The sequence below is a fragment of the Macaca nemestrina genome, chromosome 11 (genome assembly GCF_043159975.1).
Source record: "Macaca nemestrina isolate mMacNem1 chromosome 11, mMacNem.hap1, whole genome shotgun sequence".
NCBI lineage: Eukaryota > Metazoa > Chordata > Mammalia > Primates > Cercopithecidae > Macaca > Macaca nemestrina.
In genome coordinates this window covers 113,129,272-113,154,477 of record NC_092135.1, presented here as the reverse complement: position 1 = coordinate 113,154,477, position 25,206 = coordinate 113,129,272, and the positions used below count along the sequence as shown (strand labels likewise).

The following is a 25,206-nucleotide window of genomic DNA, read 5'->3' as shown; positions in this document are numbered from 1 at the left end:
TTCACCATTGATGGACAGGTAGGTTGATTTCGTGTCTTTGCTATTGTTAGTAGCAAGGTGATGAACATATGAGTGTATGTATCTTTTTGGTATAATGATCTTTTTTCCTCTGGTTATATGCCCAGTAAAGGGATTGCAAGGTTAAATGGTAGCTTTGTTTTAGGTTCTTTTGAGAAATCTCCAAACTGCTTTCCACAGTGGCTGAACTGATTTATACTCCCATCAACAGTAGATAAGTGTTCCCTATTCTCTGAAGCCTCGCCAGCATCTGTTTTTTTTTTTTTTTGTCATCGTTGTTTTGATTATTATTATTATTTTTTTACTTTTTAATGATGGCCATTCTGACTTATGTGAGGCCAAAACAGCATGGCACTGGTCCAGAAACAGGTGCATATAACAACTGAACAGAATTGGAAACTGAGAAAGAAAGCACCATACTCACAACCACCTGATCTTTGACAAGGCTCGCAAAACCAAGCAATGGGGGAAAGGACTCCCTATTCAATAAGAGGTGCTGGGATAACTGACCAGCCATATGCAGGTTAATAAAACTGGGCCCCTACCTTTCCCCATATATAAAAATTAACTCAAGATGGATTAGGGACTTAAATGTAAGACCTCAAACTCTAAAAATCCTAAAAGAAAATGTAGGAAATACCCTTCTTGACATTGGCCTTGGCAAATCATTTTTGGCTAAGTCCCCAAAAGCAATTGTAACAAAACCACAAATTGATAAATGGGACCTAATTAAGCTAAAGAGCTTCTGCCCAGCCAAAGAAATCATCAGCCAGGAGTGGTGGCTCATGCCTGTAATCCCAGCATTTTGGGAGGCCAAGGCTGGCAGATCACCTGAGGTCAAGAGTTCAAGAGTAGCCTGGTCAACATGGTAAAACCCCGTCTCTACTAAAAATACAAAAATGAGCCAGGCATGGTGGCACATGCCTGTAATCACAGCTACTTGGGAGGCTGAGGCAGGAGACTTGCTTGAACCTGGGAGGTGGAGGTTGCCGTGAGCTGAGATCGTGCCACTCTACCCTGGGCAACAGAGCAAGAATTGGTCTCAAAAAAAAAATTATATATATATATATCTCAATTGAGGAAACAGATAACCTAAAGAATGGGAGAAAATACTCTCAAACTCTGCATGCAACAGAAGTCTAATATCCAGAATCTATACAAACTTAAATCAGCAAGCAAAAAGCAAATAATCCCATTTAAAAAATTGGCAAAAGACATGAACAGATGCTTCTCAAAAGATGACATACAAGTGGCCAACAAACATATAAGAATGCTCATCCTCACTAATCATAGAGAAATGCAAATTAGTTGTAATTATTTTTTTGTTTCCCTTTCTCAAAAGACTGAAAACTTACATTGCTATATCTCCAGTGTCTGGTCCATAGGAGATGCTCAATAATTTTTTGTTGTATTTATGTGTACATCTTAAATAAATGGTTACTGTTTTATATATATTTATATGTATACTCTAAATTTCCTTAAAACTCTCCAAAACTATGATGATATGAAGAGGAATGAAAACTCTTCATCTTAGCCTTTTGTTTTTGTTTTTGGATCGAGGCAAAAGAAATCCTATTCAAATATAGAAATTGTATTGATATTCAGTATCATATCATTCTTTTTTTTATTAATTTTTTTTTTTTTGAGACGGCGTCTCACTGTGTCATCCAGACTGGAGTGCAGTAGTGAGATCTTGGCTCACTGCAACCTCCACCTCTTGGGTTCAAATGATTGTTCTGCCTCAGCCTCCTGAGTAGCTGAGACTACAAGCACATGCCACCATGCTCGGCTAATTTTTGTATTTTCAGTAGAGACAGATTTTCACCATGTTGACCAGGCTGGTCTCAAATTCCTGACCTCAAGCAATCCCCCCGCCTCGGCCTCCCAAAGTGCTGGGATTACAGGCATTAGCCACCATGCCCTGCTGAGTATCATTTATTTTTGACATAACCAGCCTCAGGTTACTCTAGTATAAAGGCACAAACTCAAATGTCTGTAGGGACAAAATATGTAATGTATAGGTAAAGTGCACCAAGCACTTCATTAAAAAGTGAGGAATGGTGACATCTAAGATGAACTAGAGAGTACTTTCCCCATTTAAAGGCATTCACATTTCATTGAAAACAATAACAAAACCGTGTGCAAGAAACAAAACCGCTCCGTGAGTCTGATATGATCTTTCCACCGCCAGTCTGTTACTTCTGCTCTAGGATAATAAGATGTGGCAATTAAATTCACAGAGTCTCCAAACAGTAGTTTAGTTTCATATAATTTAAAAAATATATAGTTAGACTTGTTTACTTAAAATTCACCTGTATCTTATTTTCTTTACTGTTTAGTGAAAATGGTAAGATAATAACAATGGTAGACAAAAATAGAATCAGATAGACTAGCATTAATTAGAATAAAGGATTCTGACAACGTAATAAAGTAGTGATATTCTAAAGTTGAAATTATATGCTTTGCCCAAATTTTTTTGAACATCAGGTTTTTGAAATTTGTAAATACTTGAAATAATAGTTCTTAGCAGGTGCAGGGGAAAATATTACTAGATAATTTGATTTCGTTAATAGATACTGCAGATTAGCTTTAAATGAAAATTTTGCAATGAATTTACATTTGATTAATTCCAGGAATTGCTTAAGATTTAAACTTGTAATTTTGAGTTCATGACTTAGTGACTGCAAGGTCACTGAAATGTGCCCCGACATTATCATTAATTCTCCAAACCTCAATACTTGCATGCAACGGGATAGAGTTTCTAGATGTGAAGCTTGTGTTTATCTCTTTTTCTGTTGCTTCATCTTTTGCATTCTTTTAAAAATTAGTCTGGATTTTCAAAAAGAAATGCAGAAATCTTTTAAATAATTTCTAAACTTTTTATTTTGAAACAAATTTAAAGAAATGTTGCAAGAACAGTGCAAATAACTTTTTTTCTTGTTTTTTAGAACAATTTGAGATGGGTGCTCCATTACCCCCAGATACTTTAATGTAAATTTTCTACAAAATAAACATAGCTAAATACCACCATCAAATCCTTAGACTCAAGGTTCACCAGTTGTTGGAACTGTGGCCTTTGTACAGCAAAAGGATCCAGTTTAGAATTACGTGCTGCATCTAGTTTTCATGGCTCTTGTCTCCTTTAGTCTGTAACAGTTTCTCAATTTTTCCTTGACCTTCACGACCCTGACACTTTCGAACCTTCATGACCAATTGTCTTGTAAAGTATCGGTTGTTTCTTTATTTTTTGAGTCAGGTTATTATTCATCTTTGGCAAGAATGTCAGAGAAATGATCCTCTTTTTTCCATTTCATCACACTAGGTTGTGCGTGATGACAATTTGTCCCATTTTGTAGGGAAATATTTTGTAGGTATGTGCTCCATTCCTCATTAAGCTTTCAGTTTGTTTATGTTTACCTATGTGTTTGTTTCCATCAGCAGAGATTCATGGATTCCTAGTTTGCTTAATTAAATATATTTTATTTTCAAATATATTTTAACGTTTAAATGCAGCCACAGGCTGGTATCTGTATTCTTGGATGTGTCCTCATCATTCATTGCCAATCCCTTTGTAGTAAATCCATCATGCTTCTATCAATCTACCTACCTACCTGTCTATATCAATCGATCAAGCAAGCTATATAACTATCTATCCTTTTGTATCATCTGTCTCTATCTTCTACATATCATCTTTAGCTATGTCGAGTATTGAAAATAGTGAGACCCCACTAGCAATGATCACACCTAGCACTCAGTTGTCTACTAAAAGCAGCTAGGATTTTCTGGAAAAATAGATGTTTTCAGGAATTGGACAAAGAAGGTACACAATGAGGCAGAAATAAATTGTGGAACCAGAAAGTAAAAAATAAATCATACACACACGCATTTTAATCTACATCTTATGTCTCTTTATACGCTTGGGAATTAGGAGTTTATGCCCACTTTGCTCATTCTAACCCAACACTACCAAGTTCATTCTAGTTTCCTTCTATTCCAATTGTTATAACTCCCCTGATGGATAGTGGGAAGCCTGACTCCCCTAATGGGGGATATATCTACTTTTATCATCAACCTGCTCTTATGAAATCAATCGCCTGCCACTGCCTCTGTCCTGTCTTCTTGCACTGACACCTTCTTCACCCCACTTGGGCTCTGACACCCCACATCTCACTGCTTCAGTGCCCATGTCCTCTTCACCCTTCTAAGTCCCCACTTCCCTCACTGGGTCGCTGTGGCTCCCCAAGTACTAGTATGTACACTTACCTTGCTAGGACCTACCTATGGACTTTTGGATTGAATTTTTCAGGAAAAGAAGAAGAAAAAGAGAACAGAATGGTACATGTGAGTAGAAAATAAATCCTGGAGAAATAAAAGGATACCAATGCCCTGGCCCACTAAGGAATTATACACTATTTAGTGTGCACATACCCTTTGATGCCAACAGTATAGGGGGGTAGAATGCCAAGGAGATGTATAGACAGTGTAAAATAATTACACTCTAAGCAAAAATATGAAACCTTTAAACACTGCTTTCCTCAAGCATCTCAAGTAGCTCCGATGTCTATATGTGTCAAATTAATATATTATCCCTTTCTCTAAACAAACAGAAAAAAGTCATGGCTCATTGGTTTAGAGTTTGAATCCTTGACACCGCATTTGCTTCTAGGTTGCTTATAATCATATTTAAAATGGTATTGTGAACAACACTGCTGCTATGAAAATTTAAATTTTATTTATTTCTTGCTTTTGTGATTAACCTGTCAAGCTTAACATTTGTGAGACCGTAGTATAGAGGGCTTTGTATTTATTATCCCTCTAAAATGCAGTATGCAGAAATGTTCTCTAAACCTTTCCCTGACCTGAAATCCCAGGGAAATCTTGTAATAATAGATTTGTTTATAGGCTGGCTGTGGTTTTTGCCTTCAACGGAGTCTAAAATGCCGTAAACGTCTCTGGTATATATTACATTTTTGTCTGGATTCAAAATATGTTTAAAATTAATCTTAAGACTCACCAAAACATCCTCATGAAATCAACAAATTAGATCAAGCAAAAGACAACTTACACATACCATACAATATATGCCCCTTATCTGAATGTGGATATGTTGGTATAGTTGATCTCAGTCACTGAATTCTCATGAAGTTGCCATAGAAAATGAATAGATGTTCCTTAAAGTAGCTATGGGGCATCAAGGCTACTCAGATGAATACTTTCCTTAAAGAATAACTATGGCCTCAAATACAAAACTGATAAATCCACAAACATTAATTTTTTAACCTTAATTCTTTCTACTCTACATTTCAAATGAGAAACATAAAATAAAGATGATACCTTGTATCCAGGATCTTTAAAGAACAATCTCTAATTTCAAAATAAATCAGAGATGAGGCTAGAATAATAACACATCTTACATTTCTGTAGCACTCATATTTTTGCAATATAATTTCTGTAATGCTTTCTTATTTGCTGCTCAGAACAGTACGATAATTATATAAAAAAAAAATTCTGGCCTCCTATATATCTTGGGATTCAGATCCTTGTTCCCTGTTCTGCCTCACAATTGGATATATGACTTTGGACAAGTTATGCTAACTTTCTGCACCTGGAAAATACAAAATAAGAGTTGGATCAGATTACAGGACCTTAGGATGGCTTTGGCAGTCTGGTCAAACCTACAGCCTCTTTAAGAATAATGTTTTAAGGCCGGGCGCGGTGGCTCAAGCCTGTAATCCCAGTACTTTGGGAGGCCGAGGCGGGTGGATCACGAGGTCAGGAGATCTAGACCATCCTGGCTAACATGGTGAAACCCCGTCTCTACTAAAAATGCAAAAAACTAGCCGGGCGTGGCGGGCGCCTGTAGTCCCAGCTACTCGGAGGCTGAGGCGGGAGAATGGCGTAAACCCGGGAGGCGGAGCTTGCAGTGAGCCGAGATCGCGCCACTGCACTCCAGCCTGGGTGACACAGCGAGACTCCGTCTCAAAAAAAAAAAAAAAATAATAATAATGTTTTAAAATTCATCAAGTAAAAGAAAATAAAAAGGATTATAAATAAAACCAATTATACTGAAATTCAGTTATCAGAGTATAAAAAAAACAAATTTGGCTGGGCACGGTGGCTAACGCTTGTAATCCCAGCACTTTGGGAGGCCAAGGCGGGCAGATCACGAGATTAAGAGATTGAGACCATCCTGGGCTACATTGTGAAACCCTGTCTCTACTAAAAATACAAATATTAGCTGGGCATGGTGGCACACGCCTGTAGTGCCAGCTACTCTTGAGACTGAGGCAGGAGAATTGCTTGAACCTAGGAGGCAGAGGTTGCAGTGAGCTGAGATCGCACCATTGCACTCCAGCCTGGCGACAGAGCAAGACTCCATCTCAAAGAAAAAAAAGCAAATTTATGATATGGTAATATGTGTGTCTCCTTATTATGCATTAAAATCAAAGGTCTAGTGGTGAATTCATAACTAATTTTAATGTAGTAATGAGTATAAATAGCACTTTAAGGTATCTGCAATAACTCTAATGTGATTTTTAAATATCCATAATTTCTATGAGTGACAAAGTCACAGGTACTTCTAACAACACTGTGGTTCATTCCCTACATTCGTCATTAATGGAAATACTAAATGTTAATAACAAGCTAGAGAAAATAAATATATAACCTCTTTTTCTCCCATTCAAATTTACAAACGTCCTGAATTCTCTTCATTAGGTGATCCCAAAGAAACTTTCCAACAAAAATATTCCAGGACTTTGTGAACACTCCTGTTAGATAGGCAGGGTGGCATACATCTACATCCATTCTCCTCAAGGGGCAGTCCACGGATCAGCTGTGTCAGCATCACCTACCCGGGAGCCTCTTAGAAATGTAGAATCTCAGCCCCCACCTCAGATCTTCTGAACCATAATCTGTATGTTTACAAGATCCCAAGTTGATTTGGAGTCCACCCAAATGTTTGAGAAGCACTGTTTTAGATTAAGTTGTTCAGTCTGTATGGGTGCTTTTCAAGCTCTGATCAAACCCAGTGCCTCTGGATTCCTTGGATCTATAGTGAACTTCCATTTTTGAAAACTTACCCTTATACCCAAAGTCTAAGAAGCTGGTGAGACAGGCCTACCAGCGAGGAGAGCAGCACTCTTGGACGTGCAATGGAGATTTTAGTAGCAAATGTACATTAGGAGCTATTTAAGGATGAGTAATTTATGGGGTTTGGATTGCTTTGGTGAATGGAAGAGCTCCAGGTAGATTGTTTGAGATTTGGCTGAAGCAAATTGTCTCTGAAAAGTGGGAGAGGAAAGGTAAGTCTGACCACAAAACTATACAGAAACGCAGTTCCAAGTTTCACTTTATTAAGTATATGCAAAATTTGTCCCTGTGGTGTGGTTTGAACACCATAACTATTGGCATATCACAGTTAATGTTCTTGTGAATATGTGTTTTTCGTGGCTCTGGAGCCAATTATATAGATCTATAAAATATTAAGCAGTTAGTGTTTTTCAAACTGAATCATATCTACATGGGGAGGAAAACCAGCTCATAAACTACTTAAAGTGAAATTCTCTAATAGAAATTTCAGGCTGGGTGCGGTGGCTCACACCTGTAATCCCAGCACTTTGGGAGGCCGAGGCAGGTGGATCACAAGGTCAGGAGTTCAAGACCAGCCTGGCCAAGATAGCAAAACCTCATATCTAATAAAAATACAAAAATTAGCCAAGCATGGTGGCGGGTGCCTGTAACCCCAGCTACTCAGGAGGCTGCGGCAGAGAATTGCTTGAACCTGGGAGGCAGAGGTTGCAGCGAGCCAAGATCGTGCCACTGCACTCCAAGCCTGGGCGACAGAGCAAGACTCCATCTCAAAAAAAAAAAAAAAAAAAAAAAAAGCAATTTCAATGCAGTATGTGTTTTTGAGCATCTAGTTTTCATCTAGTGGTAGAAATTTAGGTATCAATAAGACACTGCCCCTACCATAAATGAACGGCCAGTTTATTTGGGAAGTGGGCAAAAAAAATCATTATAACAGTGTAAATTCTATGATAGAAGCAGACACGCAAGACATTAAGGAGTATGTGGAACTACATGGGACTTGAAGTTCCTTTTTACTCCCTCACTCATTGACTCAATTATTTCTCCATTGGTCCATTCTTAGGTTCATTTATTCAACATTATTTATGGGTCATGACCCATGTCACACACCAGTCTTTATGACTGAGTGTAGAATGCTGACATTGAAAAGGCTAAAATAGGCATAGGTTGAAATTACTTTGGGTTCCGTATGCCCTGTTTAGAACATTGTGTCTTATCCAAGGGAAGTGGGAAATTCTAAAGGATTTTTAAGGAATGAAGTAACCAATCAGGTTTAATTTTAATATAATCATGATTGGGGCAGTCACGAGAGGTGATCCAAAAGAAGTCTTCAGAAGATTATTTCGTGGTTTTAAGCCTGGAAAAATCATTCTTCTGTGCATTTACAGGTCTTTTACATATTTAAAAAATCATTCATTTTTTATTAATAATATCTACAGTTGGTCAAATATTCAGCTTGTGTTGAAATATTATAGTATGACACATTTTTTTGTAGTCAGGTCTTAAAAATCTTTGGTTCAACAATAAAACTAACCATTTTTTCTACCATTATGTTGCAGCTTTGGACACTTGTCTTGATCTTATGGCCAGTTATTATTTTCATAATTTTGGCTATCACCCGGACCAAATTTCCTCCAACTGCAAAACCAACTTGTAAGTAAATGAAATTTGTTTCTTTTCCTAATTTTCAGATTCTAGTTAAAATTTATTTTGGTACCACTGTAGTGTTTCATTTCAATTTTTTTTTTTTTTTTTGTATAGTGTTTTCACTTGGAAGGATCAATACGAACAATTTGTGTGTTTTTTACCCTAGATTTTCAAGTTGGTCAGCAAGTTGAGTTTGTAATATTATGTAGAAAAATATGAAGCTTGTAGAAGCCAGAAAATATTTTAGCCTTTTTAAAATTTTGACCCATTGATTATTCATTTCATACATTTTGCCATGATATGCACAACACAAACAAGCAGCAACCTAGCGCTACATCATTCTTTACTTTTGTAATGGAAACCGTAGTCTTGTATTTGATCAACTGAACAAATGAAAATCCAGAGTAGTATACACATCTCTTCTCTCTCTTTAGGGCTGATATTTGAGTGGTGTAAGCGTGTCAACACATTTAGTTCAAGAGAAGATTGTTCTCTAATTAGTGCTCTTTCAGTTACATTTAGTAACTGTCAAGTTGTAAAATGGGCAGAATGCCTGACACTCCATTATTTTCTTTTGGATCCAGAATGAAAAAGTAGAAAGGACTAAGAAAAGTCCTCAAAACTGAGGGGGATGAGGGTTTTAACCCCAGTGGTTTGACGAATGCTGTTTTTGTTTTTGTTTTTTCCCTGTGAAGCCAGTTTTCTTAAAAGAGGAGGAAAAGTCAAACCAGATACTTCTTGCTTCACAAAACAGCCATCTCCTAAAAAGCTTCTTGTAAATCAAATTTCTATAAATTAGATTGTATTTCACAAAAATTGCGGTAATTTGCTATGTAAAAGAAGACAATGCTGAGTTATTTTGTAAAGAGAGTAAAAAGTTAGTGACTTTAAAAAATAATTACAGTGTTTTTGAATCACCCAGTTCTAAGAAATCAGATGAGAACCATAGCAGAATTTACATGAATCATGCGCAATAGGCTAATTCAAAAGAAAATGTTAATTCAGTTAGTGGAAAGCATTTGAACTCTTGGTGCTAGACTAAATAATTCCTTACATTTAAATAGTAATTTATTTCTGTTTTGTTTTGTTTCGTTGAGACGGAGTCTCGTTCTGTCACCCAGGCTGGAGTACAGTGGCGCGATCTCAAGTCACTGCAAGCTCTGCCTCCGGCTTCACACCATTCTCCTGCATCAGCCTCCCGAGTAGCTGGGACTACAGGTGCCCGCCACCACGCCCGGCTAATTTTTTCTTTTGTATTTTTAGTAGAGACGGGGTTTCACCGTGTTAGCCAGGATGGTCTTGATCTCCTGACCTCGTGATCCGCCCACCTTGGCCTCCCAAAATGCTGGGATTACAGGCGTGAGTCACCGCACCCGGCCAATAGTACTTTATTTCTAAAGGATTTTTTCTCAAGTCATTTGAGTTATTGATGAGATTTTATTAGATTGTTCATAAAAACAGCATAATTTTGCTCTCTTCATATTATGTGTATATTAGCTACTTATAACAGATTGGCTCCATCGTATACTGTTGGAGTTTATATGTTTGTTCATATCTTAAGTAGCATGGACCTCAGAAATAATCCATTTATATATTTGTACGTATCTTAAGTAGCATGGACTTCAGGAATATCATATAAGTAGGATAAATACTCTTAAATAGTTAATATGCTAACTAGCAATTTTCCCAGGTTCAAGCAATACTCTGCCTCAGCCACCCAAGTAGCTGGGATTACAGGCAACCTGCCACCACACCTGGCTAATTTTTGTAGTTTTAGTAGAGATGGTGTTTCACCATCTTGGTCGGGCTGGTCTTGAACTCCTGACCTCGTAATCCACTGCCTCGGCCTCCCAAAGTGCTGGGATTACAGGTGTGAGCCACCCAACCTGGCCTTTTCCCCCGCTTTTGTGGTAGAAAGAGAATAACTTTGAGATGTCAGTTTAGATTTAGATGCTTTCATCCTGTTTTTTTAAATTGCTCTTGTTTTTCTTTGTTTCTCATATATGTCTTTTATGCTGAAAGATTACAATTGGCCAATAATTCATTATAATAAAAATATTTCTTGATCTCATACTGTATACCAGACACTTAGTAAGGTGGTGACTGTATTATTCATCTCACAGTTAAGAAAACTAATGCACAGAGAAATTAAGTAACTTGACCAAGATGGTATAGTTAATAAGTAGTGGTGTCAGGATTTGAAACCAAGCAGTCTGGCTCCAGAATCTGGTTTTAAGCTCATGAACTCACATTTCTTACATCTGCTAGTCAGTACTAATTTTTCACATTGCATCATTTACATTTTGTAAAAGTGAACTAAAATTAGAAACTAGGAATAGAAGCACCCCTGCTTTGTCTCAATTATGAAATCAAGAAATATGGGGAGTAGGTGCATTCCAATGTATGTATTAAGAGTTATCCTAACTATTAGTATTCAATGCTACCTGTGTCCAACTAATTCTTCATGAATCATTGTAGCTGAAGTATCATAGAAATTAGGTCCTCTTTAATAGAGTTAAAATCGCTTGTGGGCTACCGTGCTAGCGGGGCAATAGAGAAGCGAAGATGGAACTCTAGAATCCACCTCTAGATGAAACTCAGCCGTGGTGGGTCCCTTAGTTTTCATCATTAGATCATGGGTGTGCTGGAGAGCGGGGTGCAGTCTGAAATCCTACACTCATGCCCTCGCCCTCACTTCCCTGAAAACATACCACAGGAAAAGTCAGCAGCAAGAGCGACGCCAGAACACACCTCACTCCTCTGACTTTCACAACCCTCATCAGTGAGATGCCCCGCAGGCTCTTTCAACACGAAGGCTGTACAATAGCTCCTCATACCAATTCAGGCACTGGAGTCATGACAACATGCATGGATCCCACAACAACTTCTGTTCTGTAATACTGTGGGTACATTCTGTTCCCAGAGGAGCCAGGCAGGTCTGTAGGACCTGATAACTCATTTAGAACAATTATAATTAGCAACTTAAAGGATTCCCTTCATAGTCTTTTTGCTTGTGGGGCATCTGGAGAAGTCTGCATTTTTGATGAGAGGGAACCAGCTGCAATCCCTGACACCAGGGGTGCTGGTCCAGATAACATACATATTCCCGACATCACCTGACTTCACTCACTCCCTTTTGTGTTGCAACAAACGGCTTAGGTAACTAGCCTCTGCAAATAATAAATCCCAGGTAAAGAAAACCTTTTAAACCTGGCAGGCAGGCCCTAATTCTTCTCATTCAAACAGGGAAGAAATGAGCTGAGGTGCCAAGTTTGAAGTAGTTTCAATCTCTTACAATCTCCACATGCAGCAGCTTGTCAAGAGGCAAATGTTAAAGCCGAAAAACGCTGTTTAGGAACAAGGGCCAACAAAGCAGCACAAATCTCCACAAGACACACTTAGACTAAGCCAAGCTGTAACATGCAGCAAGCTTATTTTGTCTCCCTTTGATACATACATACCCATGAATGTTCAGGCAAGCCGTCCCTAATTACTATGCAACTATTTTTCAAGTACAGGAAAACCCTGACAGAATGAGATAAGTAGACTCCAAACAAAAGTAGTCATGTCAAATAAGGAGTCACACTTTTGTGAAGTTACTGAAAAACAATGTTTTTCTATTGTTCCCTAAATACCTCTAAAAGTGCAATGGAAATCATACTGTGTAAATATGACCATACATTGCATTAAGCCCCACCTATCTCAAGGCTGTCACTTTCTAACATTCCCGGGCTCTCTGTGGATAAGAAATTCAGCCCATCTCACATTTGAAAATCAGGGCTGGTGGAAGGCAGGAGCCATCCACGAACCGAATTATATCCAGATTTATATTATCACAGAGTTATACTAAATAGCACCCATCCAGATGTTACTCAACAGCTTTGGTAAATGCAAGGATGTCCAACATTTTTGGCATGACTTTTTTTTGCCTCCAAAGTATACCCTTTATCTTCAGGGATGCATAAAAGTAATAACAGGGATGAACATTTATTGAAGGCTTTACTATGTGTCAGACACTGGGCTGAGTACTTTGCATGCCTTAGTTAATACTCACATCATTTCTTTGGGCCATGCAATAGGATTGTCCCTATTTTAAAGATGAGAAAATTGAGACAGAAAAATGCGTTAAGTAATTTACCAATGTTCACATGGTTATTATGTGCTGGAGCCTGGATTTTTGAGCAAGATACCTGCAGACAGGTGGTTTTATTTAGGTCATGGGTGCCACCAATGGCAGTCCTGAGGTCTGGTTCATTACAGTAACTCATTTTTCTTCCTCATACCACTTATTAGCACTATCATATATTGAGCATTGCTGTAAACATGAACTCAAGTTGTTTTTCTACTTGTTAGTAGCTCTGGGGAAAAAAATGTGAGAAGGAAGATTGAAATTGTTGATCAGCAAGTGGTTTTGTGGGATCCATGCATGTTGTCATGACTCCAGTGCCTGAATTGGTAAGAGGAGCTATTGTACAGCCTTCATGTTGAAAGAGCCTGCGGGGCGTCTCACTGATGAGGGCTGTGAAAGTCAGAGGAGTGAGGTGTGTTCTGGCGTCGCTCTTGCTGCTGACTTTTCCTGTGGTATGTTTTCAGGGAAGTGAGGACAAGGGCACGAGTGCAGGATTCCAGGCTGCACCCTGCTCTCCAGCACACCCATGATCTAATGATGAAAACTGAGCGACCCACAGGAAATAATTTTGTTTGCTATCTTGATTAGCTCAAAATCTCCATAGGTTTTTTGTTGTTGTTGTTCTGAGAAGCTCGGGATTCATCATCATTTGTCTTTTGCCGTGGATTGCCCAATCCAGTTTCTGCATTCTCATGAGTACCAGCAACACTAGTTAGTCTTTCAGGTTGGAAACATCTGAATCATCCTTGACTACTCCCTTCCTTTACCTCCCATAACCGCTGGCATGCAAGTCAGAATCCATCTGTGCAATGTGTCCCAGAGTTACTTTGCCCTTCCATCCTTCCTGCCACCCCTTGGTTCAAGATCCTATTGTCTCATGCTTGGATTGCTTCCTTAGCTTTGTGACTGTGTAAAAGTGCATGTGCGTGTGTGTGTGTGTGTGCGCGCGTGTGTGTGTGCGCACCTACCTCCAACTCTTTCCATGTTTCATCATCAAATAATCTTCCAAAATACTGTGTGAGCCCCACCTTCTCATTGTCTGACTTTCAAGACCTTCAAATTCAGGATTCTTCCAACTTTGTGTTCATGCTGTTCTGCAGTAGAATGCCTGTGCTTAAGGAGGAAGTGTCTGAATGTCCTCCACATCTCTCATTCTCACTCCCACGTTGAGGCATGTCCTTATATCTCCCCCTGAATGCCAGTTAAAAGCCAAGCTCACATCCAAGGCGTTCCCATTTAGCCTTGTCTGATCACTCAAACCCCAATCAATTTTCCTTTATATCTCTCTTGTTGAAGTATTGGCTTATAAAGGTCTTTGAGTGTTTGATGCTTCAATCTTGACTCACTCATTGGATGGATAGTACATTAATAGCAGAAATCACATAATACCACCGTACTCACAAGGTACTGCATGATTCCTAACAGGGAACAAAGTCGCAATGCAACAGGTCAGAATCTGATACAATTTGGAAGACGGATATGGGGGACTGGATTACAAAATTCACCCAATGATAGTAAGAAAAACTCGATGTGAGTCTGAGATGGGTAAGGGACAAGGAGCTAGTTTGTTTTGGTTTGCTATTTACTTTTCAGATACAGGTAAATCTGACTATGGGATCAAAATAATGTCTATAATGCCCATATGGGGGGAAAGAAAATGAATGTAAAGCTCCATCACTCCTTCCCAGCTAGATCCACCTGGGAATTTCCATCACAAATATGAAAGAGTTCCAAATATGTAGGAGAGATTTTTGTGTAGGAGAATTAACCGCCTGCTTCTTGCTTAAGAACTTTTAGAAAATTTTGGAACAGCTTTTGAATTTCATGGCCAAAGACCCATCTTGTACTTCCTCCATCAGCAGATAGTAGTCAGTGACTTTTTGGGAAACATTACTGACCCTTCAAATACCAACCTGGAGATAAATTCTGTAGAAGCCATAGAAACTGAGATTGGGATTTGATTGGGACCCTGTTTCCTCCAGTGTCCCGTGCAGAGCTGCCTGAAGCACGCAGAGGGGAGGCAGATGTGGACATGGCTGCACTCACTCACTCACAGGGATGACTACAGCTCCTGCTGCCAGTGGTCCATCTCCCCCAGATCCTGGCCTGATTCTCATGCAATGTGGATGGCCACGCCCTAATTCCAGCTAACATGATGACAAGATTTCTCAACTAATACCCTCTTAGGCTCAGTATACAGAATTGCATCAGAGAATAGGAAATATCTGAAGTACAATAAAACTTAATTTTATATAAATTAAATAAATAAATAAAACAATAAAACTTAATTTTAACAAGTAGAAAATTTAAATTTAACAAGTAGAAAAATTAAGAGTAAGGAAGGGTATTTTCTCTCCATCCTGTATCATCCCCACATTGTGTGATCTACCTGGCAAGCTTCCCAAAGGTGATTGTCTCAGTGAAATTGGCCGTACAAATGTCTCTTGGTTTTTACTCCTTTTCTCTTTCCTTCATAAGAGCAGAGGGCCTTTTGTCAGACAGGGCCTCCTGTCAGATAGGGAGCACTAATGCCCAAGTCTATCCGATAAGTAAAGATGAATGGTTGAATATTTATAATATCTTTATAACATATATATTTTTTTGAGATGGAGTCTCTCTCTGTCACCCAGGCTGGAGTGCAGTGGCGCGATTTCGGCTCACTGCAACCTCTGCCAGCCGGGTTCAAGTGATTCTTCTGCCTCAGCCTCCTGAGTAGCTGGGGTTACAGGTACTACAAGTTACATTAGCCAACATGCCTGGCTAATGTCAGATTTACCTGGATCTGAAAAGTAAATAGCAAAAACGAAACAAAACTAAGCTAAACAAAACCTTGGTATACTTAGATTAGTGCCTGCTATATGGTAAGAGCTATAAAAGTGTTGGACATTATTTTCTATACTGTATTATTTATGATACTATATATGTTTAGAGTATAGCACCTATCCTTGAGTATCATGAAGATAATCTAGCATCTTGTCATCATTTGTCAGATGAGGAAACTGAGGCTCAGAAATTTTAAGATACTTGATGGGGCCAGGTGCCATGACTCATGCCTATAATCCCAGCAGTTTGGGAGGCTGAGCTGGGTGGATCACCTGAGGTCAGGAGTTCGAGACCAGCCTGGCCAACATGGTGAAACCCCAACTCTACTAAAAATACAAAAAATTAGCTGGGCCTGGGGGTGGGCACCTGTAATACCAGCTACTTGGTAGGCTGAGGCAGGAGAACTGCTTGAACCCAGGAGGCAGAGGTTGCAGTGAGCTGAGATCATACCATTGCACTCTAGCCTGGGCAACAAGAGTGAAACTCCATCTCAAAAATGACAACAAAAATAAGAAATTTTAAGAGACATTATTAAAGTTTCACATTTATTCTTGCCATCATCACATATTTAAAGGGCGCCTGTTGCATCTGTTAAGCACTAATTAAGAAAGCCATGAGCCCTCACAGCAATCAAGCCTATAGGAGAGCAATAAGTATATCAGAAACTATTGCAATGTGAAAAATTCCACAGTGGAGGTAGGTCCAAGACAGAACCAAAGAAGTTGGAGTCAGCAACTTTGCCTGGGACCAAGGCAAGTGCAGTACAAAATTAGAGGGTTTGAAAAAACTCAGTGATCAAGATCAATGATAGTTCAAGAGAGTATTTTACAAAATCGAAATTAATACAAAACCTTATGATGAACAAAATATCAATATTTAAAGTAAAAACAGGATCAGGGTTACCAAATTTTCTTTTTTCTTAGCTCCAATGTGGAGTTCAGTGCTAAGACTTAGCATGAGTCTTGAAGAATGAGTAGGAGTTTGTCAGTTAGATAACCAGTGTCATTCCATTTCTTCCAGAAAGCAGCTTATGTGAGTGAGGACACAGAATGTGAAAGAGTTAGATGTGCCAGGAATTTGGAATCTCTTTTGCCTGAAAGAGGAAGATGCTTGTTGAGTACTGAGAGATAAGGCTGTTTGGTCCAAATCAAAAGTATTAGACTTTGTTTCTATTTTTTGAGACAGTCTTGCACTGTCGCCCAGACTGGAGCACAGTGATGTGATCTCGGCTCACTACAACTTCTGCCTCCCAGGTTCAAGCAATTCTCCTGTCTCAGCCTCCCAAGGAGCTGGGACTACAGGTGCACACTATCATGCCCAGCTAATTTTTGTACTTTTAGTGGAGACAGGGTTTCACCATGTTGGCCAGGCTGTTCTCAAACTCCTGACCTCAAGTGATCCACCCACCTCAGCCTCCCAAAGTGTTGGGGCGGATTACAGGTGTGAGCCATCGCATCAGGCCTAGATTTTATTTTAAAGGTGATAAGAAGCCATTGGATTTTTTTAAACTAAATTAGTTTTATTTTCAAATGTTTAGAGATTTTTCTGACTCTAGATATACATGCTCATTATTAAAAATTAAATAATGAGATATGAGTGGTATATTGTAAAAAATGGAAGTCCTGCATAATCTCACCCTCTAAAGAGAACCATTGTTAACATTTCAGTGTACATTTGCTAGGACTTTTTTCTATGTATATACCAAATACTTGCAAATACACACACATAGGCACACACGCACACACATATGTACAAACAAATACAACAGGACCATTGGGACTAGACAATAGTTTAGAAGGTGTTCCTGCAGCTGTGTGGAAGATGGTTTTAATGAGTAGGGGCTGGTGACTGGATTGGGAATTCTGGTGTTAAGACTTCCACTTCAGTCTTCTTTTTCATGATCTCTTGATTGCCCAAGAGAAATAGTAACTGAGGCTAAAAGAAATCTGTGTACTTCTCTATCAGAGCTAGCTATTTCCTTAGGCTTTTTAAACACCCCATTCTTCAATCCTCCATTTTATTTTCAGATTTTTAAAATCCATATTTCTTTTAAAAATAGAGAATTACTCTTTATACTATGAAGGTTTTCAATGCAAGGTTAGCCATAACCCTCTAATTTCATACTGTCCAAAATAAGATTTACACAGTTTAGGAGAAATTTGGGAAGTGAAAATGGAGCAAACTAAGGAGAAAATAATACAGAAATCACATGCTATTACCAATATTTTTCTTTTGTCTTTTCTCTATTTTGGAGATTGACAAACATGTACCCAGCTACTCTACCTCAATCAAAATGATCTAAGTACATCTGCTGAAATAGAGATGGCAGAGTATTACCCTAGGCTTTCTGATTTGGCATCTGGAGGTGGAGGTGGAGTTGGAGGTGGTGGTGAGTGGGATGGTGTTGAGGACCAGAGAGTTTAAATTTTGAAGAACTCGCCAGGTGATTCTTATGCTACTTCAAGTTTATGAGCTACTTTTTCCTTTCTTTTCAACTTAAAAATAATTTTAGATCAGTGTGCATTTTTGACTTGCTCATCACTGTGAAAACAAACCAGAGAATGGATTTAATTCTTTGAATAATCACAGAGAAGAACTTGCTTTCACCTGAGTTAGCTTGCAGGCTTTCAGTGGCTGCCAGCATCCTATCCTTCTTTTCAGCATTCAGTCTTTCACTGTGATCCTCAGGATATCAGAAGTCTCACACCATTCTTCATGTCTTATATTGAAGACACATTTTTAGGACAGCTGAGAAGAGGAGCAAACCTCCTCTCAGAGAGTCCTGTTGGAGCAGTGTCTAAGGAAGGATGTGTTCACAATTTCCTGAATTGGTGTTTTTCCAAGATGACTTCATTGATGAGTTACATGCCCAGGGAACCCAGGTCCATGCAAACAAGCGCTTCCCACTCCAGCTTTATAACACTACACTTCTGGCTTCATAACTATCAAAAGATCTTTTCACTATTTTGAAATTGCTGCCCTATGTGGAGATGGTAAAAAAAGATGCTTCTGGAGATTTATATTCTATAAGGATGTGCCTAGGGCTGTAAAGAGCAGGACTGTGTTCTGACCTCAGGTTGCTTACAATCGAATTGTAAAGTGAAGAAACACACAAGATAGATTACGGGCCATAATATATTTTTAAAAACAAAAAGTTAAATGTAATTAAAGTAAAAATGTTAAGTATAGATCTTGGCACAGTACTTTGCACATAATGGGAACTCAAATATTTATTAATAGTGACATGTCACAATTGTGCAAATAGGAAAATAAATATTAAGTAGGCAGCATTGGCAATGAAAACTACTGGATGTTTAGAAAGGAAAAGATTGCTGTGAATTAGGGTAATCAAGAATTACTGCAGGATTAAATTCAACTTGGAAGAAAAAAGGTCAATATGCAAAAAGAGGAAGTGGCTTTCAAGAGGCGGAAGTGGCATGATCAAGATCTTGGAGGCAGAGCTTCTCAGGCATAACTGGCTAAAAATAGGTAGATTCGTCTAGACAAAGTAGAGTGTTTTGCTTGAGAGTAGACTGGGAAACAGAGGGAGGCACGATCTCTACAAAAAAAAATAAAAGTAAAAAATTAGTCATATGTGGTGATATGTGCCTGTGGTGCCAGCTACTTGGGAGGCTGAGTTGGGAAGATCACTTGAACCTGGGAGGTCGAGGCTGCGGTGAGCCATGGTTGTATCACTGCATTCCAGGCCTGGGCAAGAGAGAGTAAGACCCTGTTTCTAAAAAAAAAAGAAAACAAAAAAAGATCAATTTGAGTGGGGTTTCATCATATAGGGTTTTGAATACTAGACTAGGAGTCTAGATTTTATCCTGTAGTAATGGAAACATTGGAAGTCTGTGAAGAGTTATTTAATTTTGTGTTTTCCAGCGTAGGAGGTAAACTAAGGGAAGTTTGTGAAGTTTTCCACCATAATTGTTTATATCCATCCAGATGTTTACATCACAGGCTGTATTAGTTATCTATTGCTCTATAACAACTTGCCCCTCAAAATTTAGTGGCAACAACAATAAACAAACATTTATCATCCTCCATTTTCTAGGGGTCAGAATTTTTTTTTTTTTTTGAAACAAAGTCTCGCTCTGTCACCAGGCTGGAGTACAGTGGTGTGATCTCGGCTCACTGCAACCTCCACTTCCTGTGTTCAAGCAATTCTCCTGCCTCAGCCTCCCAAGTAGCTGGGATTATAGGCACGCGCCACCATGCCCAGCTAATTTTTGTATTTTTAGTAAAGATGGGTTTTCACCATGATGGCCAGGATGGTCTCGATCTCTTGACCTTGTGATCCGCCCGCTTTGGCCTCCCAAAGTGCTAGGATTACAGGCGTGAGCCACCGTGCCCAGCCAGGGTCAGAAATTAAAGAGTGACTTAGCCACATGGCTTTGCCTTGGTGTGTCTCATGAGTTTGCAGTCAGGATTTGGGCTAGGACGTCAGTCATCCAACAACTCAAGTAGGGCTGGAAGATCTGTTTCCAAGGTGGATAGCTCACGTGGATGGTGCATTGGCACTGAGAGTTGGTGGGAGGCCTCAGCTTCTCCCCTACTGGGCCTTGAGGCTACTTGAGTGTCCTCAAGAGAGGGTGACTGGCTTTCCCCAGAGCAAGCAATCCAAGATAGGCAGAAACTATCCTTTTTCTGTCCTGTCCTTAAATGCCTTAGAGCATCACACTGCCACATTCTATTCATGAGAATAAGCGCTTCAGCCTGATTCATATTTAAGGGAATTAGGCTCCACCTTTTGAAAGGAAAAGTGCCAAAGATTCTGTGGACACATTTTAAAACCACCACACAGTCTAATAAGATTCAATGATGCAATAACAAAGGGCATAAACATGCTTGCAATATTCAGCCCCATCATGGCAGTGTCCTTATCTGCTTTGGGCCACACTGAATTCCTAGTACCCAGCAGGGCCTGCACGTTGAGGCACTCATTAAATGCTTTTGAGCTATTACTATTTTACAGATGGAGACATTTACTTTCAAAGATTTTAGTGACAGGCCTCACTAAGTGTTGAAGCAAGATTTAATTTGTTCTTACTTCCCGTATCCTCTTTCTACTCTCTATGCTATCTGTCAAACAGAGTCACTCATGTCTATAGAGATGCTCACCTTGCTGTTGGCACAGCTAACAGAATTACTCTCTGGAATATTGCCTGGCACTTAGTCACCCAACAAATATTTGTTGAACAAATGAATGAATTTGGTGCAACAATAATTGAAGGCTGGAAGTTTAAAGAAATCTGTTCAAATTTACTTACGAGTCAGTGGAAAAAGGGAATACAATCCGGAGTGGTTGCCTTTTGTGCAGGTTATTATTTTGTCATGTTTGCTGAAAGGGCACCATGTTCAAAGGGCAGAAGTTAGATATTCTGAATATAGAAGAGATGGAACTCCTGGAGTTTGAGAAGCTTTTTGATAACCACACAGAAGGATTCTATGGCAAATGAACTTCCTATTGTTGAATCATTGTTTTGAACATAGTCTTTTCAAGAGTGGTAATATCGTAGGGGGTGTGGGGGCTGGGATAAGTGTGGATCAGCTGGAATTCCTCCCATTTGAGTAGTGTTGTACTTTGACATTTAACCCACAAAAAGAAACACGAATTATGATGCCACATGGCATACCTAAACTTTCATACACCTCTCTACACAGCTGTAACATGGTTTATTCTGGAAAAATTTTGGACCAAAATTGAACCTAACTCCTGTGAAAACTTCACTTACCTCCACTGAATCCTGTTAGCTTTGATTAGCTGTTTTTAGGTTTTATGATAAGCAGAGCTCTGAAAATCAGAAAAAAAAAAAATTACAGAACTTTATTAAGCACATTACATTCCTTTCAGAGACATATCCAAGAACTGAAATTTAAGGCCTTTATTTTGTTGATTTATCTTTGGTTTTATGTGGAAATTTGGCATTAAATATATAATCCAGAAGGTATATAACAGGGACCAGTGTATTTCATAGGCAGGTTTAGCTTTAGGGATTTTATGGAATTTGTTAACATTAGTTAGTATTAACGTAGCCAAACTTCCAGAACAATAAGCAATCAGTTTTTCTGCAATGTTAGTGCAAAGAGTATTAAATTTTAGCTCAAATAAAACTGAAAGCAAATGAACAAGAGTGGAATTAGGTTAATCATAAGCTTTAGGAAGGTTGCTCAACGTATTACAGCCATGATTGCAGTCCTTGCTTTTGTTACATATATTTCTAGCACCTAGATGTGCACACCCCAAAACACTCAGCTATTTGTTAAGCAAATATTTATTTATTATAGTATCATATGGTATCTAAAGGAAAAGAACGCAGGATTCTTAGGTAAAAACATGGATAATCAAGTTATAGTAACTGTAAAGTCCGTAATCTATTACTTTCAAGTGTGATAATAATCAAGTGTGATAGCAGGAACAAAGAACCATCAATGCACTAAGATTTTTAGAAAAAAAAAAAAAAGCAAGATTTTTGGAGGCTAGAGAAGTCAGGTAAAGCTTAATAGCATAAATAGGACTTAAGCTGTGTCCTTAAAAAAAACTAATAGGATACTTGGATTTGCATGGATAAGAGTGGGGAGTTTTGTAAGGAAAGGAAGAGAATGAACAATTCTGTGAAGGTGAGAACGAAGGGTTTTATGTTGCTTCAGGGAACCTCTATACTAGGTTAGTTTTCACTCCTACACCAGCCCTCCTTTATAACTGTAATTGACTACGTATGCATTTATTTGATGTTTGTGCCTCTGGTCTTCCCTTCATAGGATCTATATCTAAGTCTGTTTTTCCCACCAAATACAAGCAGTGCTTAGCATATCAGATACTTAACAGGTAAGGAAATGCCCCCTTTTTCCTAAATTCCATTAGATTCTGCTGGGAAATGAGTTTGAATCTGTAAAACTGGACCAAGAGACCCAAAGTCGCAAATACCAGGGTGAAGATACAGGAATATCTTTATCCCATAAGCAATGAAGAATGACCCATGGCAATAAAAATATGGAGTTTTGTGCATATTAATCAGATAGTGTCAGAAGGCTACATCAGGGCAAGGAAAGGCTGGAGCAAGAAAAAGAATGACGCAGTTATTGAAATTATAATATAAAAAGTAGTGGGTACTCTCACTAATAAAATTGGAGAAACAAAAATGGAGAAGAATGAGTAAGTCTTAAAGATATTGGGAAGAGAGAGTAGTAGAATATGGCGGAGACTGGATCTGGGGGACAAAGGAATGGTTTGAAATAAAAGCACTCTCCTGGCTTTTGATTTGGGAGTGTGAGAAAACAGCATAGTGACAATAATGATTTCTTTTATGTAACTTGTCTTTCAATTCTTGTACCAAACCTGAGAGATTAATTACTGTGATTTCCATTTCCAGATGAGAAAAATCAAAACTCAGAGAAGCAAGTAAAACCTAATGATCAAACCCCTGGGCCTTTGATCAGGGTACTCAATTCGAGTCTCATCTTGACCTTTGTGTCACTGGGAAGTTAATTCTTCTGTGCCTCAGTTGGGGATAATCAAAGAATCTACTTCATAGCATTGTTGGGGTGTAAAATAAGAGAATAAAACTAATAAAACAGCATGTAATAAGATAATTTGTGGTATCACACAAAAGGATGCCTGCAGTCTATAGATGCACATAGTAAGGGCTCAATAAAAGATTACTATGAGTAGCTAACTTGCCCGAGATTAAACAGCTAGTAAATGGCAGAGCTTCCTATTTGAACCCAGGTCTTCTGGTGTATTTGTTATACACATTGTTATGCGTGTCCGTGTGAAGAGACCACCAAACAGGCTTTGTGTGAGCAATAAAGCTTTTTAATCACCTGGGTGCAGGCAGATTGAGTTCAAAAAAGGAGTCAGCAAAGGGAGATAGGGGTGGGGCAGTTTTATAGGATTGGGTAGGTAGTGGAAAATTATAGTCAAAATTACAGTCTCTTGCAGGCAGGGGCAGGGGTCACAAAGTGCTCATTGGGGCAGCTTTTGAGCCAGGAGAAGGAATTTCACAAGGTAATGTCATCAGTTAAGGCAGGAACTGACCATTTTCACTTCTTCTGTGGTTCTTCAGTTGCCTCAGGCCATCTGGATGTATGTATATGTCCAGGCTTGGGCTCAGAGGCCTGACATTCCTGTCTTCTTATATTAACAAGAAAAACAAAACAAAATAGTGGTGAAGTGTTGGAGCAGTGAAACTTTTGGGGGGTAGTATGGAGAGATAATGGGTGAGGTCTCTCAGGGCTGCTTCGAGTGGGATTAGGGGAGGCATGGGAACCTAGAATGGGAGAGATTAAACTGAAGAAACATTTTGGGGTAAGGGGTGATATTGTGGGGTTGTTAGAGGGAGCATTTGTCATATAGAATGATTGGTGATGGCCTGGATGCGGTTTTGTATGAATTGAGAAACTAAACGGAAGACACAAGGTCGGAATAAGAGAAGGAGAAAAACAGGTATTAAAGGACTAAGAATTGGGAGGACCCCGGACATCCAATTAAAGAGTGCCTAAGGGGGTTCAGTGTGATTATTTGCTCGGTTGGTGAGTTTTGGGGTTCTATCCTTGAGTTTTTTTATGTTGTTATATGCCAGGCCAGATTGATTTAGGTAAAAACAACATTCTTCATTTAAAAATGTACAGAGTCTTCCTTTTTCAGCAGTAAGTTGAGGCTTATTCCTGTCTTCTTATATTAATAATAAACAGAACAAAACAAAATAGTCGTAAAGTGTTGGTGTCATGAGGGGACAGGAAGCTGTTCAGTCCTATTTGCAAACTGATTTTGGGGAATAAGGAAAACTAGTGTACATGTACCTGTCCAACTGATAGGTAGACACATGTAGGTGGAGGAGCCACAGAGGAAGAAGAGAACTTTGTAAGGCAGAACTGGAAATGTAAAGTGAAAAGATGAGAGGGAGCACCAAAAGAGATATCTTGCACCCAGACTCTTAGGGATTTAGTGAGAGCAGCAGCTGTTAGAGGTTGTAATGGGGATTGATGGGGCAACTGGGTAGAGGGGGTGGTTCGATTTTTTATGGTATATTAGAAAGCGCATAGTGTCTATAAGTAACCTTTCACTGCTATTCATGGGACTGAGTATAAGCAAGCAAGAAGAGGGGTTAGGAGGAGAGTCTGAAGAACAAGGGGAAAGTAGCCAAGGATGGAGTGAAATGCAGGGCAAATGTCTTAAAGGAAATGAGAGGTTCTAAGAGGCAGGCTAGTGGCTTGTGACCTACATGGAAGAGATTATGAAAGGATGATAGAATGGCATGAGCTTGTGAGGTTGGAAGGAGGTATTTTCCTTGGTCTAAGAACCATTTGCCTTGAGTGGGAAGGGATCGATAGGTGGAAAACTTCAGTGGGAGAGAAAGTAGGAGTGACTGATGAGAAGGAGAAAAACTGGCCATGAGGGACAGAAGTTCGAACACTAGCTGCTGCTTTAGCTACCTTAGCATAAGTGTTGCCCGGAGCAATGGGGTCTGAGGCCTTTTGATGGCCTTTGCAGTGAA

General features: G+C 39.1%; 1 protein-coding gene across 1 annotated transcript in view; it reads left to right on the top strand.

Moving 5' to 3' along the window:
- LOC105481164 (ATP binding cassette subfamily A member 12) overlaps positions 1 to 25,206 on the top strand; it is a 211,384-nt gene that overhangs the window by 17,437 nt on the left and 168,741 nt on the right. Inside the window, exon 2 of the mRNA XM_011740513.2 lies at positions 8,667 to 8,760. Coding sequence (XP_011738815.2) covers positions 8,667 to 8,760 — 94 coding nt within the window. The remainder of the gene's footprint in view (positions 1 to 8,666; positions 8,761 to 25,206) is intronic.